Here is a 16,488-nt window from a genome sequence, read left to right on the forward strand (position 1 = left end):
CTTTTTCTGCTGTGTATTTATTAGCATAGTTCAGATCTAACAATTAAGCTCATGATTTATGTGATGATACAGGGAACATAAGAACTAGGACCAAAAGTAGGCAATTCAGCCCTTTGAGCCTGCTCCGTCATTCAATCAGATCATGGCTGATCTATTTCTGGTCTCAAATCCACCTCTCCACCTCCACCTCATATTCTTTTAACCTTTTTTAAAATCAGAAATATATCTATCTCCTTCTTGAAACCATTTAATGACTCCGATTCTACTGCACTATGGGGCAGCAAGTTCCACAAATTTACCACTCTCTGTGAGAAGTAGTTCCTCCTCATTTCAGTTCTAAATCTACCGTCTCTCAGCCTATATCCCTGACCTCTCATTCTAGATTGCCCCACAAGAGGGAACGTTTGGTTTACATTTACTTTATCAATCCCTTTTAGTATTTTATGTACCTCCATCAGATCCCCTCTCATCCTTCCAAACTCCAGCGAGTATAAACTGTTTAATCTCTCCTCATACGTAAATCCTTTCATCCTCGGAATCAATCTGGTGAATTTCCTCTGAACTGTCACCAGCGCCACCACATCCTTCCTCAAATAAGGAGATCAAAACTGGACACAATACTCCAGATGTGGTCTCACCAACACTCTATACAATTGCAACAACACTTCTCTACTTTTATCCTCCAGTCCTTTTGCGATAAACACTAACCTTCCACTTGTCTTTTTAATTACATGCTATACCTGCATTCCGACATTCTGCGATTCATGAACAAAGACGACCAGATCCCTCTACCCAGATGCATTTTGAATCTGCTTTCCATTTAGATAATACATTGCCTTTCTATTTTTGGGGGGCTAAATTGGATAATCTCGCACTTATCTACATTAAACTCCATCTGCTAAATTTTGGCCCAATCTCCTAGCCTACCTATATCTTCTGTAACATTTTTAAACTCCTCTTCACTGCCTGCCTTTCCACCTATTTTAGTATCATCCCCAAATGTTGCTATGTTACACTCTGTCCCTGCTTGCAGGTCATTTATATAGATTGTAAACAGGGAATGCTTCCCATATCCTTGTTATCTCAAAAGGTAGGGAAGGTTCAAAGTAAGAGGATGGGAAACACTCAGTGGCAGGTGGCTCAAGATCAGAGATGGATGAGAACTAGCCATTCAGTTCTTATGGTTGTAGAAGTGTCAAAGAATAGAATGGGAGAAACAAGGAACACATTGATACATTATCTTAAGGGGATCAGGGGTTATGGGGAGAAGGCAGGAGAATGAGGATGAGAAAATATCAGCCATGACTGAATGGTGGGGCAGACTCGATGGGCCAAGTGGCCTAATTATGCTCCTGTGTCTGATCTTATCATTTAGGAAAATAAGGTAATTAAAATAAACAGCAGCATCAATGTTGGAGCAAAGACAACGAAATGCATTGCTATATTTCAGGTGAAGTCTCAGAATCAATGAGGAAATCTAAGCCTGGAGTATTAACTTTTCACTTACTATGACAATCCGGAAGAACGGCTTTTCCAAAAAAAGCACTTCGTTAGTACTCAACTATCACTCTAAATTATGTGCCTAGATGTTGTAAGAGCGCAGGCTTGTGCTCATACTTAACTCAGAGGCATGAGTAGTGCCAAATGATATTTGAAGTAGTGTTATGGGTTTGCGTTCTCTGTGCGAGTGGTACTCTCAGGTGCTCTCTCAGTTGCTAGTACAGTCCTGTTTTAGTAGCGCTCGGCTCCTATTCCTGTTGCTTCGTTGATTGCCGCTGTTTGGTGCCTGCTGCTATTCTGTGCTACATCGTCGGGTTCAAGGTTTCAAATTAAGCCCAGATGTGCAGCTGAAGTGAGGCCACGAGGGTTTCTATGGGACCGAGTGCTCAGCGTTCCCTTTCTGTCCCTGGAATGGAACGCGGCCAGGATTGCAACATTCCAATGCCGGGATCACGTGACACGGACAGGCGCTCACGTGACTTTCTTTTACAAATGGCTTTTGGCCGGTGCTGAGTGTGAGTGTTGATCCAGGCGGGAAGGAGCTGCTGGACAGCAGGGCGACACAGCGGCTTATCTTATCACCTGCGCTCTTTAAAGGAAGTGGCAATCGGGGCATTTTGTTCGGTCGAGTGATTCTTATTCTGGGAGCTCCTCTGCACCATGCAGCACATGATAGAAGTGGCCATTCCATCCTTCAGATATGAGGAGAGTGATCTCGAGAGAGGATACACGGTAAGGACATGAGATTCTGGCGCGTCCTGTCTAGGCCGCCGCATAGTTACCCACATCACTAAAAAGTGTTTTCGTTTCCACCTGAACGTACTCATTCACGCAGCGCACAAATCCAGAGCGGACCCAGGGATGATGATGATGTTGGATTTGCCAAAGCTGCTCAGTGTTTGCTCTCCTTTGGTCCAACTCTTGCGCTTGGCGAGCACTTTCACCGATTTTATAAAACGGTTGCAATTGCGTTCATGGTTTGTACCGTTCCTTCATAAGGTGGGGAAAGAGGTCTAGATTACTGAAGTATTTTAGCCGTGGTCAGAACTATAAATCATGGAGTGATTTCAAGACTGTGCAGGGAAAAATGACCACGGTTTTGCCAGTTTAGATTAGAAACGCCACCACCTCTAATTTACATCATTATTTCTGAGAAAAGCATCAATTAAATGACAGGCCGATATCAACCTTTTTTGTTGACACGCTTTGGGTATCTCCATGCACTTTCTCCCTATTCAGAATCTGAAGGTAATATTCAGTATGTCAGAGATAACACAGTACGTAGCTATATATTTTACAAATTTACAAAACCAACTCTTAATTAAGCTCTTCATCATTGTGAGGCAACCAGTTCAAAACAATAGCTGTTTTCTTTTGGGAGGAAGACTGAATAAAAAGTTTCCCAAGAGCCATAAAATACAGTATTATCACAAGGATTCTGCAAACAAGATGAAGATTTTACATTTCATTCCATTAGGGAGGCGGTGGCATAGTGGTATTGTCACTGGGCGAGTAAACCAGAAAGCCAGGCTAATGCACTGAATTCATAGAACATACAGTGCAGAAGGAGGCCATTCGGCCCATCGAGTTTGCACCGACCTACTTATGCACTCACTTCCACCCAATAACCCCTCCTAACCTTTTTGGTCACTAAAGGCAATTTAGCATAGCCAATCCACCTAACCTGCATGTCTTTGAACTGCGGGAGGAAACTGGAGCACCCGGAGGAAACCCACGCAGACACGGGGAGAACGTGCAGATTCCGCACAGGCAGTGACTGAGCAGGGAATCGAACCTGGGACCCTGGTGCTGTGAAGCCACAGTGCTATCCACTTCTGCTACTGTGCTGCCTAATGCTTGAATTCAATAAAAATCTGGAATTAAAAGTATAATGATGACTGTGAAACCATTGTCGTAAAAACCCACCTGGTTCACTAGAAGGAAATCTGCCACCCTTACCTGGTCTGGCCTACATGTGACTCCAGACCCACAGCAATGTGGTTGATTCTTAACAGCCCCCTCCAAGGGCAATTAGGGATGGGCAATAAATGCTGGCACAGCCTATGATGCTCAAGTCCCATGAACGAATAAAAAAAAATAATAAAAAACTTGGTCTGTGAAAAATACCTAGCAATATAATGATTTATATGCCCTTCCCAACTTGAGTTGTAATTGAAAAGTATATGGTGAGTTGTTTAACTTGTGATGAAACGGGGAGCATGGTGGCACAGTGGTTAGCACTACTGCCTCACGGCGCTGAGGTCCCAGGTTCGATCAAAGCACTGGGTCACTGTCGGTGTGGAGTTTGTATATTCTCCCTGTGTTTGCGTGGGTTTTGCTCCCACAACTCAAAGATGTGCAGGCTAGGTGGATTGGCCACACTTAATTGCCCCTTAATTGCAAAAAAATTAATTGAGTACTCTAAATTTATTATTTTTTTTAAAGAAAAAAAAACTTGGGATGAAGTGTATCTGTAACTGGTGATGCATTGGCAGTGCCATGGCAGAAGAATGGAATGGCCACTTCTATCATAAGCACAAAATTAATAAAATCAGATGGAATTTTTTGCAACCAAGTTGCCGTCCTTTTTCAGAGTGAGTGTATTGAAATGCCAGGTGTTAGCTCGGAGGTTTCCAGAATTTGAAGTTGCGATGCCTTTAGTAATGTCCCTCAAATTCGGATCCTTGGCGTCGTGAGGCACCAGTGCTAACCACTGTGCCACCGTGCTGCCCTGCCACCCTATGTCTTTTTTAGAGTACCCAATTCATTTTTTTTTTTCAATTAAGGGGCAATTTAGCGTGGCCAATCTACCTAGCTTGCACATCTTTTGGGTTGTGGGGGCAAAACCCACACAAACACTGGGAGAATGTGCAAACTCCACGGACAGAGACCCAGAGCCGGGATCGAACCTGGGACCTCGGCGCCGTGAGGCCGCAGTGCTAACCCACTGCGCCACCGTGCTGCCCCTCCCACCCTATGTTTTTAACATGTGACCATCCTCATAATTGATTTCAGATTTATTGTTTAACAAGATCAGTTCAAATGATATGTACAATTACTGAGGTGGAGTTACAAACCCTGTGCAACAGTAGTTTAATTCTACCAGCTCCAATTGTAATGAACTTTGTCTACAAGATGTCGATATATAAGACACTCTGAAGCATGTAAATGGAGTTAACGTACAGATTGAACATGATCTGAATGAACAGGACAATATACATGAGGGGCTGAATGGCCTACTCCTTTTTATGTTCTTTTATGTCATATTTCATAGTAAACTAACTACAATAAATAAAACCAAAAAACATTTTGGATCACCTAACATGATTCAAGTGCAAAAGATTGTTTTCCCTCCGTACTTCCTAGAAATTAAGGGGAATGCAGATGTCTAAGAGGAGGGTTGGTGCCAAGAAGGGGATTTCCATTTGAAGGCAGATGGAATGGCTGAGGCGCTAAACTAATTATTTGCATCTGTCTTTATTGAGGAAAATGATGCTGCCCAAGTCGTGGTGTCAGAGGAGGTAGTTGAGATACTGAATGGGCAAACATTGACAAAGGATGTATTGAAAAAAGCTGTTTGTACTTAAGGTTAATAGGTCACCAAGATTGGTGGGATGCATCTGAGGATACTGAAAGAAGTAAGGGGGGAGAACTGGGAGACGGTCGCTGACAGCCATGGCCCCTGGAGGTTGACTGTTGGAAGGGCAAGCAGAAATGAGAAGCTCAGCTCACTGAGAAGAGGGTGAGGAGAAAAGAGGCCAGTAAATCTTGATTGATTCTTCTCAGCTCACTGCCTCCTCCACAGCAAATGAGGCAAAGAACAAAGAATAATACAGCATAAGGACTGGCCCTTCGGCCTCCAAGCCTGCGCCGACCATGGTACCTGCCTAAACTAAAACCGTCCGTATCCTTCCATTCCCAACCTATTCATATATTTGTCTAGATGCCCCTTAAATGCTGCTGTTGTACTTGCTCCCACCACCTGCCCAGGCAGCGCATTCCATATATTTACCACCCTCTGTGTAAAAAAAAAAAAAAAAAAAAACAACAACTTGCCTCGCACATCAGTTCTAAACTTTTCCCCACGCACTTTAAACCCATGTCACCTAGTACATGACTCTCCTACCCTAGGAAAGAACATCTGACTATCCACCCTGTCCATGCCATTCATCATCTTGTAGACCTCTATCAGGTTGTCTCTCAACCTCTGTCGTTCCAGTGAGAACAGACCGAGTTTATCTAACTTTCCGTCCTAGCTAATGCCCCCCATACCAGGCAACATCCTAGTAACCAAAGAGAGAATGCTGGAAAATCTCAGCAGGTATGGCAGCATCAGTCGGGAGAGAAAAGAGCTAACGTTTCGAGTCCAGGTGACCCTTTGTCAACATCGTAGTAAGCTGCTTCTGTACCCTCTCCAAAGCATCCACAGCCTTCTGGTAGTGTGGCGACCAGAATTGTACACAACATTCCAAATGAGGCTTAACTAAGGTCCTGTATAGCTGCAACATGACTTGCCAATTTTTATATTCAATGCCCCGACCGATGAAGGCCAGCATACCGTATGCCTTCTTGACCATGTTATCAACATGCATTGCCACTTTCAGTGATCGGTGGACATGCACGCCCAGATCTCTCTGCCTGTCAGTACTCGCAAGAGTTCTACCATTTATTGTGTAATTCCTACATGCATTGGACCTTCCAAAGTGCATTACCTCACACTTGTCCAGATTAAACTCCATCTGCCATTTCTCCGCCCAAGACTCCAACCAGTTTATATCTTGCTGTATCCTCTGACAATCCTCTTCACTATCCGCAGCTCCACCAATATTTGTGTCGTCTGCGAACTTACTCATCCGGCCCACTACATTTTCTTCCAAATCATTTATATTCATCACGAACAACAAGGGCCCCAGAACTGATCCCTGTGGCACTGGTCAGCCGTCCATTCAGAAAAGCACCCTTCTACTGCTACCCTCTGTTTTCTGTGGCCAAGCCAGTTCTGTATCCAACTTGCCAGCTCTCCACTGATCCTATGTGACGTCACCTTTTGTACCAGTCTACCATGAGGCACCTTGTCGGCTTTACTGAAGTCCATGTACACAACATCTATTGCCTTTCCCATATCTATCATCTTTGTCACTTCCCCGAAAAACTTGATCAAATTAGCGTGGCATGACCTCCTCTTCACAAAACCATGCTGTCCATCACTAATAAGTGCATTTGTTTCCAAATGTGAGTAAATCCTATCTCTAAGAATCTTTTCCAATAATTTCCCTACCACTGACGTAAAGCTCACCGACTGATAATTTCCTCATTTATCACCGCAGCCCTTCTTAAACAATGGAACAACATTGACTACTCTCCAGTCCTCTGGAACTTCACCTGTAGCCGGTGAGGATACAAAGATGACTGTCAAGGCCCCAGTAATTTTCTCCCTTGCCTCCCTCAGTATTCTGTGGACTATCAGGCCCCGGGGACTTCTCTAATGCTTTTTAAGATGTCCAATACCTCCTCCTTATTAATATCTACACACACTACCCAATATTCCTCATCCACCAAGTCCTTCTCTTTGGTGAATGCTGAGGCAAAGTATTCATTTAGTATCTCTTCCATTTCCTCTGGTCCCATACATAGATTCCCTCCAATATCCTTGAATGGACCAACTCTTTCTCTGGCTACCCTCTTGTTCTTTACATATGTATAAAAAAACACCTTGGGATTTTCCTTAATTCTGTTTGCCAACGACATTTCATGACCCCTTTTTAGCCTTCCTAATTCCTACCTTAAGTTCCTTCCTACTTGCTTTATATTCTTCAAGGGCTTCATCTGTCCTAAGCCTTTTAGACTGTCATGTCAGAGTGGCTCCTGAGCCTGACCAGTCAGTGCTCAACAGAGTTCACTGTGACGGCACGAACCGTTGAGATGGAAGACTGCCACAGAAAGGGAGGAAAATGTGGAACGATAATCTTGCAATCCTCCTTCGATATATGGGTGGTGCCGGAGAATTGCAAATGTTACACCTTTGAGGATGCAAGGATAAACCCAGCAACTACAGGCCAGTCAGCTTAACAGCTGTGGTAGGAAAACCTTTGGACGTGATAACCCAGGACACCATTAACTGCCAATTGGACAAGCGTGTAAAAGCCAGCGTAGATTTGTTAAAGACAAATAATAATTTAACTAACTAGATTTCATTTTTTTGAGGTGATGAGATAGCTGATTAGGATTATGTAGTTGATGTGGTGTATGAACTTTAAAAAAAAAATGCTTAATAAAGGTCCATATAACTGATTTGCCAACAAAATTAAAGCTCATGGAATAAAAGGGAAAGTAACAGCATGGATATGAAGTTGGCTGAGTGACAAGAAATAAAGTGGTGAAAAGTTTTTTTTTGTAAGGTATACCGTGGGGTTCTCCAGGGACCAGTTCTAGGACCTCTACTTTTGTGACATATATTAATGATCTAGACGTGGGTATGTGAGGCGCAGTCTCAATATTTCTGATGACACAAAACTTGAAGTATTGTGAACTGAGGAGACTGGTGATTGCATTACAAAAGGTTGAATTGGCAGAAGGAATTTAATGCAGAAAAGTGTGAAGTGATACATTTTTTTTTAAGGTTTTGCTGCAAATGGTTAATAAACTTTAGACATACATGGCATTCAAAATGGATAAATCATTGGAGACAAAAAAATATTAAATGGTAAGGCTGGGTCAAAAATCCTGGAACTCTCTCCCTGCACTGTCCATGTCCAGGACTGCAACGGTTCAAGATGGCAACTTCTTGAAGGGTAACTAGGGATGGGCAATAAATGCTGGCATGACCAGTGACCAGCACACATCCCAGAAATAAAACCACTGAACAGTGAGATTAAAATAAATGGCTCCAATGTGGACTGAGTACACCCACGGGTAAGGTGGACCAAATTACCTAATTTGCGGGAATTCCGGTTGATTTATTATTTAATATATTTAGACTAATGTGAAATGGGTTTTGTAGGAACAATAAATTGTGGAATAATGGCACCTCAATTTAGTGTAATTTAAATTACTGGATGAGCTAATGTCTTGACATATATGTGGATGATGTCAGCAAGGTTTTCATTATTAAAATACTTTTTAAAGATTTGGCTGGTTTCTAAAACAAACCAGTTATTTTTGGATGTTCTAAATGTGATTGGAAAATAATGGACTGGATTCTTCGTTTTCTGGAACTAAGTGTTGATGCAGGCGCAAAATTTGTGAGCTTTCACGACAGCAAAACTGGCTGCAACTGCTGCGATTCAGCGACTGTCAAGGGGCAAGCACCGGCACCATGTGGAACACAATCGATTCCAATGAGAAAGGGTGTGCGATTCACCGGTTTCATTATTGACACTCAGGAGGCTGACAAGCTGCAGCCACATATACACACGGCACTCCCACACACACCATCGATGGCAGCAAGACGTGCGGCCCCACGCTTCCCGAGCTGGAGACCCTCTTGGATGCCGTGGAGGAGAGACGGATCACATTGTACCCTGGCCCAGGAAGGAGGCTGCCAGCCGCTGCCATTCGTCATGCCTGGGCACTGGACAGCAGTGCCGCAAAAAAAAACCTCGGGATGGCCAGGGTGAGTAGGCAACACTGTGCCCCTGGCACTAACCGCCATCCCACACAGCCGAACCCCCACCCTGCACCACATGCCGGATCCATACCGCCGGTCATGACCGGTGCCCTGGCCACTAAGGCCACTGGCGCTTAAACGTTTAGGGCGACCGTCGCCTTTATGGCCACCAGGAGCGCCCTCCCCTCTGGCCCTGGCACTTGCCCCTGCTGCCATGGTATGCGGTTGGCTGGCACTGCCCTTGCCAGCAGTACGCTCTGGTGCCCCCCCCCCCCCCCCAGTAGGGGCTACTGTCCTGGGTGAGCTGCTTGCGGGTGGCGCTCGGGTGGGGGATGTGGGGTGGGGGAGTGGGGGCACCCATCCTGCCGGTGTCACTCTGCAGAGCCAAGTGGGGTGCGCAGCAAGATGGCTGCCTTGCAGGCTGCGACAATGACTATCCGTGACTGGACACCGCCCCAGTCCTGTGGAGGGGGCCCACTCGGCCTGTTTTCTCTCCCCCGGCCCGTGTCCAGCCTGGTAGCCCAAAGTCGCGCCTCTCTGTGTCTTACCTCTTCTCTCTCCCTCATCAGCCACGATACGTGTTTCATGATTTTTAAAAGCAAAAGTGAACCGTGCATCGGGAACTTTGCCCCGGAGAATCCTGGGTCAGGCCTGCTACTGACATGCAAACGGTGTTTACTGTACATGCATTCCGGGCCGCATTGACACCGCTGTTGAGGTGACAGAGAATTGCAGTTTGACATCAAATTGGCGCCCGCCACGATTTTGACGTCTGAACCAACCAAAATACTGCCCCATATTTCTCAATTTCCCCCCGATATCATTGTGGTATTCTGTGAAACCGGCTTCTGTATTAATATGGATATAAATGACTTGGTCCACTGCCTTCAGTTTAATTATAGGTCAGAACATCAAAAAGCGGTTAAGTAGGGAAGCAAGTAGTTTGAAGTGGAGATGAGACAAGCTAAGATGAGTATCAGTGGGCATGAATATAATTTACATTTAGGAAGATAAGGGACGTGAATTGAAACTGACTTGTCGGCATAGATCGTAAATGGATAAAAGCAAAGTAGCAGATTTATTCTTGCTTGAGTAGTAGTAGCCAGAAAATAACATGAAAGACCTGTAAATTCTGATGAAAGGAACTTCTAATGGAATGTAAAGCAATAGAGAGTTAAAGATGAAAGAGAAAAATATTTGGAGAGAGATTCAAAGCTGTATCAGTAGATGTGGTTCTGAGATCCTAAAGCAGAATGTGCTAGAAACAGACCTGTGAACAAAGAGCAATACCGCACAGGACAGGCCCTTTGGCCCTCCAAGCCTGTAACGGTCATGATGCCATCCGTGGCCAAAACCCTCAGCACTTCCTTGTGCCGTATCCCTCTATATCCATCCTATCCATGTATTTATCAAGATGCTGAAGGTTGTTAATGTATCTGCTTCCACAACTACTCCTGGCAACGTGTTCCAGGCACTCACTACCCTCTGTGTTTATTTTAAAAAAAAAAACCTGCCTCGCGCATCTCCTCTAAACTTTGCCCCACAGACCTTAAACCTATCCCCCTGGTGACTGACCCCTCCACCAAGGGAAAGAGTGCTTGCCCATCCCCTCTATCCATGCCCCTCATAATCTTTGTAGATCTCTATCACGTCACTCCTCAACCTCCGTCGTTCTAATGAAAACAGTCCAAGTATAGTCAGCCTCTCTGCATAGCTAGCACCCTCCAGACCAGGCAACATCCTGGTAAACCCTCTCCAAAGCCTCCACATCCTTCTGGTAGTGTGGCGACCAGAATTGTGCACAATATTCCAAGTGCGGCCTTACAAGGTTCTATACAACTGTAGCATGAAGAAGCAGCTGCCATCTGAAAAGTGTTTCCCCCTCCCCTATGGACGCGAGTGTATTTGTTGTAATATTGCTAGGATTGTTTGAGATTAAAATCCATGTTGATTGTTGCCTAATTAAGCAAAACTCTTGAGGAATGTTTGTAGTACTGTTAACTCTGCAAATGTAATCTGTTTAAAATCTTCACTAGCAGTTTGTAATTCTTTTTCCTAACTTCAGATATCTTCTCAAAATACAAATTGCAAATCGTGTTCTAGTTTCATTTTGGGATTTGGGTAGCCTGGCACTTATCACTTGCCATATAACGGAGGGGATGGAAATCAAAAATCAGGGTAAATATGAAGAAAATTAAGTTTTTATTTTGAATATCATTATTCCTCAATAATATTCGCAAGGCACATTTAAACTAATGAAAAGTCAAAATTATTTTTAAAAAAAACTTTGTTTTAAATGCGAAGTTTGAACATTCAGATTTTAAGATTTTTACTCCTCCATTTTCCATCTCTTGCACAGATCAAATTTTGAGGCCATGCTTCAGTTGATGGTCACCTCAAGGGTACACTTGCTTCTACTCTTAATGGCATTCCCAGCCTGAAGAACAAGAGAGCAACTTGTCAAATGATAACAAAAAACCTCCTTTCCGTTTTAGAATCTAAAAGAAACAGGAGAATTTATGCTTTTGAAAGGATCAATGGAAATTGATTGAAAACATTTTTTGTATTTTATTTCCCTGAGAATGTATTTCAAACCAGTTCTTGTGCTGCTGGTGCTCTCATTATGTGCCAGGCATGAAATTCAGGACTTTAGGTCCAGTGAAATGTCCCAGTTATTTTGATGTGTGACTTGATTCTCACACCAGGGAGACACTAGCTGGTGCCAGGAACATTGAGACATGGCCTGTGGGCTAGCATGCACAACTGTGGTAATTGGTGGCCAAAGTGGCTTGATAATAAGTGGTAAAACTGAAAATAACAACCCACAAGTACACCTGACAAATACTTGTTACAGAACCAGCCTCTCGTGAATTGATCTCTTCGGCCATCAGCAAAAGTACCATAGCAAACTACCCCATCCCCAATGGCTTTGACTCGTGCATCTCCATGTAGAACCATAGAATTCCTACAGTGCAGAAGGAGGCCATTCGGCCCATCGAGCCTGCACAGACCCTCTGAAAGAGCACCCTACCTAGCCCCAACCCTATCCCTCATAATCCCATCAAACCTGCACATCTTTGGACATCTGAATGACAATTAACGATGAGCTAACATGATAAAAACAGATTATCTGCATTATCACATTAATATTTTCAGGATATTGCTCTGTGGCATTTATTTAGCTGTGAAGTGATTTGGGATGTCTTGGTGTGTGCATTATAAGATTTTGATCCAGTCGCGACAACAATATTTTTCCAGATCAGCATGATGTGGACATGGTAGGGTATTAGCAGATGGTGTTCCTGCACCTGCTACCTTTATTCATCCAGGTAATAGAGATTGTAGATTCGGAAAACGCTGTTGAAGGAACATTGCTATTGTGCATCTTGTAGATGGTACACATTGCAGCCATGGTGTGTTAGTGGTGAGGGAGTGAATGTGTAAGGTGATGAATGGTGCGAATCAATCAGCTGCTTTCTGTCAAATAACATAGTGAAGAGCTGCTTCAGTGTTGGAGATGCTGTTATCCAAGCAAGTGACGGATCTTCCATCACATTCCTGACTTGGGTCTTTTGGATGATGTAAAGACTAACCGTTCGGAAGAGTCGTGTTTGACTCGCTGCTTCTCTCTCCACAGATGCTGCCAGACCTGAGTTTTTCTAGCATTTTTGTTATCACAGTACTCTAGGTGTGGTCTCACAAATATCCTATACAACTGTATCAAAACATCCCTACTTTTATATTCCATTCCCCTTGCAATAAACCACTACTTTCCTGTGTTACCCCCATGGGGATGACCCGATTAATCTCCCCGTGAGCCTCGTAGAGTATGAGCTTCCCTGCTGAGAGGCAGAGGCCCATCAGCAGGACAAGTCACAACCTTAAAAGCTGGCCCAGGTAGGAGCTGAGCAGCAGAGTAGTCCTGAGTGGGACTGATACCTGTAAATATTTACTTTTGGTAATAAACCATTTGTTTGCCTCTCCTTTCCAGACTCCTCCATATGAAATTAGCGACAAAGCAGAACTACAGTTGGTGCTGCTAACCTTTGATGCACAGCCCTCTCTCTCCCTTCACGAAGGAGTGAGGTTTGCACCATTTTGAAAATGCAGCTCTTTGGCAGATTCGATGCGGGTGTAGCGGACTTGACTCCATATAGGTTTTTTTTTTGGCGAATGCTATCGTTGGGAATGATCGCCAGTTGGTAATTCTTCTGACCACCTATGGGGCCCCGACTTTAGCGGCATAAAATGCCTGACGTACCCCACGGCTCCAGATTCCAAGACTTTCAAAGAATTTGTGGCAAACCACTACAGCCCCAAGGCATCGGTTATCGTACAGAGACACTGATTTAATATAGCCGAGAGAACCCCAGTGGAGTCTGTTACTGAGTTTTTGGCAGAAATTTGTGACGATGAGCCCATTTAACAAGTAGAAGCTCGACACCATCCAGGACGATGCAGCCTGCTTCACAAACATTCAAACCCTCCACCACTGACAAGATGCACTGCAGTAACATGCCAAGGTTCCTTAGGCAGCACCTTCCAAACCCATGACGACTACCATCCAAGGACAAGAGCAGCAGATACCTGGGAACCCCATCACCTGGAGGTTCCCATTCAGGTCATTCACCACCCGAAATATATTGCCGCTCCTTCACTGTCGCTGGGGCAACATCCTGGAACTCCCTCTCTAACCGTACAGTGGGTGTACCTGCACCTCGGGGACTGCAGCGGTTCAAGAAGGCAACTCGCCACCACCTTCCGAAGGGCAACTAGGGATGGGCAATAAATGCTGACCTAACCAGTAACGCCCACATCCTGTAAATAAATTTAAAAAATAGACAGCCCTCAGTCTAGCTTAATAATTAGCAGGGCATAGAGTAATACTTGTGGTACAGACAGATTCTGGCTCTGGTTATTCAGCCAGAGTCTGAAGATCTTCAAATAGCTGCTTCAACTGGTTGTTTCAGGTTTTTATTTTTTCAGACAATACTGCTATGCTTTGAAAATATTATTACTCTTTTCAAACTGTCCTACTGGGAAAGAAAACTGCCTTTATTTGTGGTCTAAAAGAACAAGGGTTGCCAGATCAAACAACCCTTCCAAAAGTCTGTTTCTGTAATGCTTTCTCCTAAAGTGCCTCTCCACAGCTTCTCAATGTCTCTCTTTGGCTCTGCCCAGCTATTGCCTCATATCCCTAAGCTAAAAAACAAATGAACTTTCCAGGGCCTGAAAGCACATTAACTCTCCAAGCATTAGCCCAAACTGAAAAACACATTCTTTCGTCAATTTCACCTGCTGGGCACTAAAACCACCCAGGCCCTGCAGAACAGAATTCTTTAAAAAAAAATTACCATTGCAGTCAAACACTTTGAACCCTTAAATTGCCCAATAACTTCATAATCCAATTTCCTAAAACCTTCCTGTGGTGTTATGCATCACTGTAAGTACACAAGGGGTTAATGTAAATACACATAGACTAGATAGACACTAGAGGGAGCACCAGAGACATGACACACAGACATTCAACCAATAGGTCAGTAAGATAGGACATGACCAATGGGCATTCACGATACCACCATACACACAGAGGTGACACTACCACAGGAGGGCATTACACACCAAGCCATATAAAAGGACACAGCACACATCCTCGGTCTCTTTCCAGTGGAGACACTCAGTGAGTATAGATACAGGGTTGATTGAACATCACACCCACCACGTGGATTGTAGCAGACTGGTTCGTCAGTCTGAGTAGCTATAGAAGGATTAACAGTAGAGTCGAATCCAAGTAGGAGAATTGTTAATAGTTTAATAAACGTGTTAAAGCTATCTACAAGTCTGAACCTTCCTTTGTCAGAGTGCACATCAAGGAAGCAGCTTATGTTACGTCAAGAGCATAACAAAATACAATCGCCACTCTACACCCAGTAGAGGAGAAGGTGCGAGCCTCCACTCTGGAAATCGGGTCTTGTAAACAAGGGAAATTTATTCCTGGCCTAGCGATTATCCTTGCCCCACTACATGGATTACTGAAGAATCACCAGGAATGGGCATGGAGTGCACCTCGGGAAGAAGCTTTTGCCAGGGTAAAGCAGCAGCTAACGTTGCCCACATAACTTTAAATTTGTTTATGGCATGTGAGCACCGCTGGTTAGGTCACTGTTGTCCCTGAGGTGTAGGTATATCCACAGTGCTGTTAGGGAGGGAGTTCCAGGATTTTGCCCCACCGACAGTGAAGGGACAGTAATATATTTCCAAGTCGGGATGGTGAGTGGGAGGGGAACTTCATTGTGGTGAGGCTCCCAGGTATCTGCTGCCCTTGCCCTATTGACTCATTACGGCCTCACTTAGTGACGTTGCGATGCCTAGCCTGACTGAATCTGAGCTGTATTGTTCCACCGCAGGGCTGATGGAAGCATTCGTGACCAGGAAATTGGCTGCTGCGGAGTGCAATTACGCCCTGATAGAAAAGGAAGTGCTGGCCGTCATATTCGCGGTGAAGAAATGTCATCAGCATGTGTATGGATGTTGATTCACAATTCCGACACACCACAAACCATTGCTAGGGCTTTTTAGACAGAACAAGGCGATCCTGCCCATAACGTCTGCCCAGATTCCTAGATGGGCCCTGGTACGAGCAGCGTACGAGTACACCTTCGAGCATCGCCCAGGCATGCAAATATTGGACATATTGAGCAGGCTGCTGCTGACACCACCACCACCCCACCCCACCTCTCCACTGAGAGCTGGCAGTCATTCTGACACTTTATGGACACCTTGCCAGTCACCGCCAACCAGACACGCCACTGGATGCAAAAAGACTCCGTATTGGCGAAAGCCCACTTCATAACGTCATCCAAGTCATTAATATCGATTGTAAATAGTTGAGGCCTTGTTACATCTTGCCAACCAGAAAATGAACCATTTATGCCATCTCTGTTTGCTAATCCGTCCTCTGTTCCATACTAATATGATACTCCCTATACCATGAGCTCTTATTTTGTGTAATAACCTTTCATGTGGCACAGTGCCAAATGCCCTCTGCAAATCCAAGTAAGCCACATCCACAGGTTTTCCTATGTGGCTGGCCCAGTTCAGTTTCTGGTCAATACTAATCCTCAGGATATTGATACTGGGGGAGTCTGGTGATTGGTCATGCTACTGAATGTTGGAGATGCCTTAGAACCTGCTCCTAAACAACATTTTCTCTTGGAGGCCTTCACCAAGGATTCCCTGTCAGTATCTCGATCTCTCCTTTCCTTTCAGTATTCTTCTGCCTTGGAAAGCTATGTGGATTGAAGCTTACACACAATCTCTTGGGTACCCAGCCACACCAACAGAACACCACTGCTTCACATGCTGTAGTAAGATGTCACCCC

At 44.4% G+C, this 16,488-nt stretch overlaps 1 protein-coding gene across 1 annotated transcript in view; it reads left to right on the top strand.

Moving 5' to 3' along the window:
* Window positions 1-1,954: 1,954 nt before the first annotated feature.
* Window positions 1,955-16,488, top strand: part of LOC140429486 (sorting nexin-24-like) — a 304,721-nt gene continuing 290,187 nt past the window's right edge. The window contains exon 1 of the mRNA XM_072516542.1: window positions 1,955-2,232. Coding sequence (XP_072372643.1) covers window positions 2,161-2,232 — 72 coding nt within the window. The 5' untranslated portion in view covers window positions 1,955-2,160. The remainder of the gene's footprint in view (window positions 2,233-16,488) is intronic.

The sequence above is a fragment of the Scyliorhinus torazame genome, chromosome 9 (assembly GCF_047496885.1).
Source record: "Scyliorhinus torazame isolate Kashiwa2021f chromosome 9, sScyTor2.1, whole genome shotgun sequence".
Taxonomy (NCBI): domain Eukaryota; kingdom Metazoa; phylum Chordata; class Chondrichthyes; order Carcharhiniformes; family Scyliorhinidae; genus Scyliorhinus; species Scyliorhinus torazame.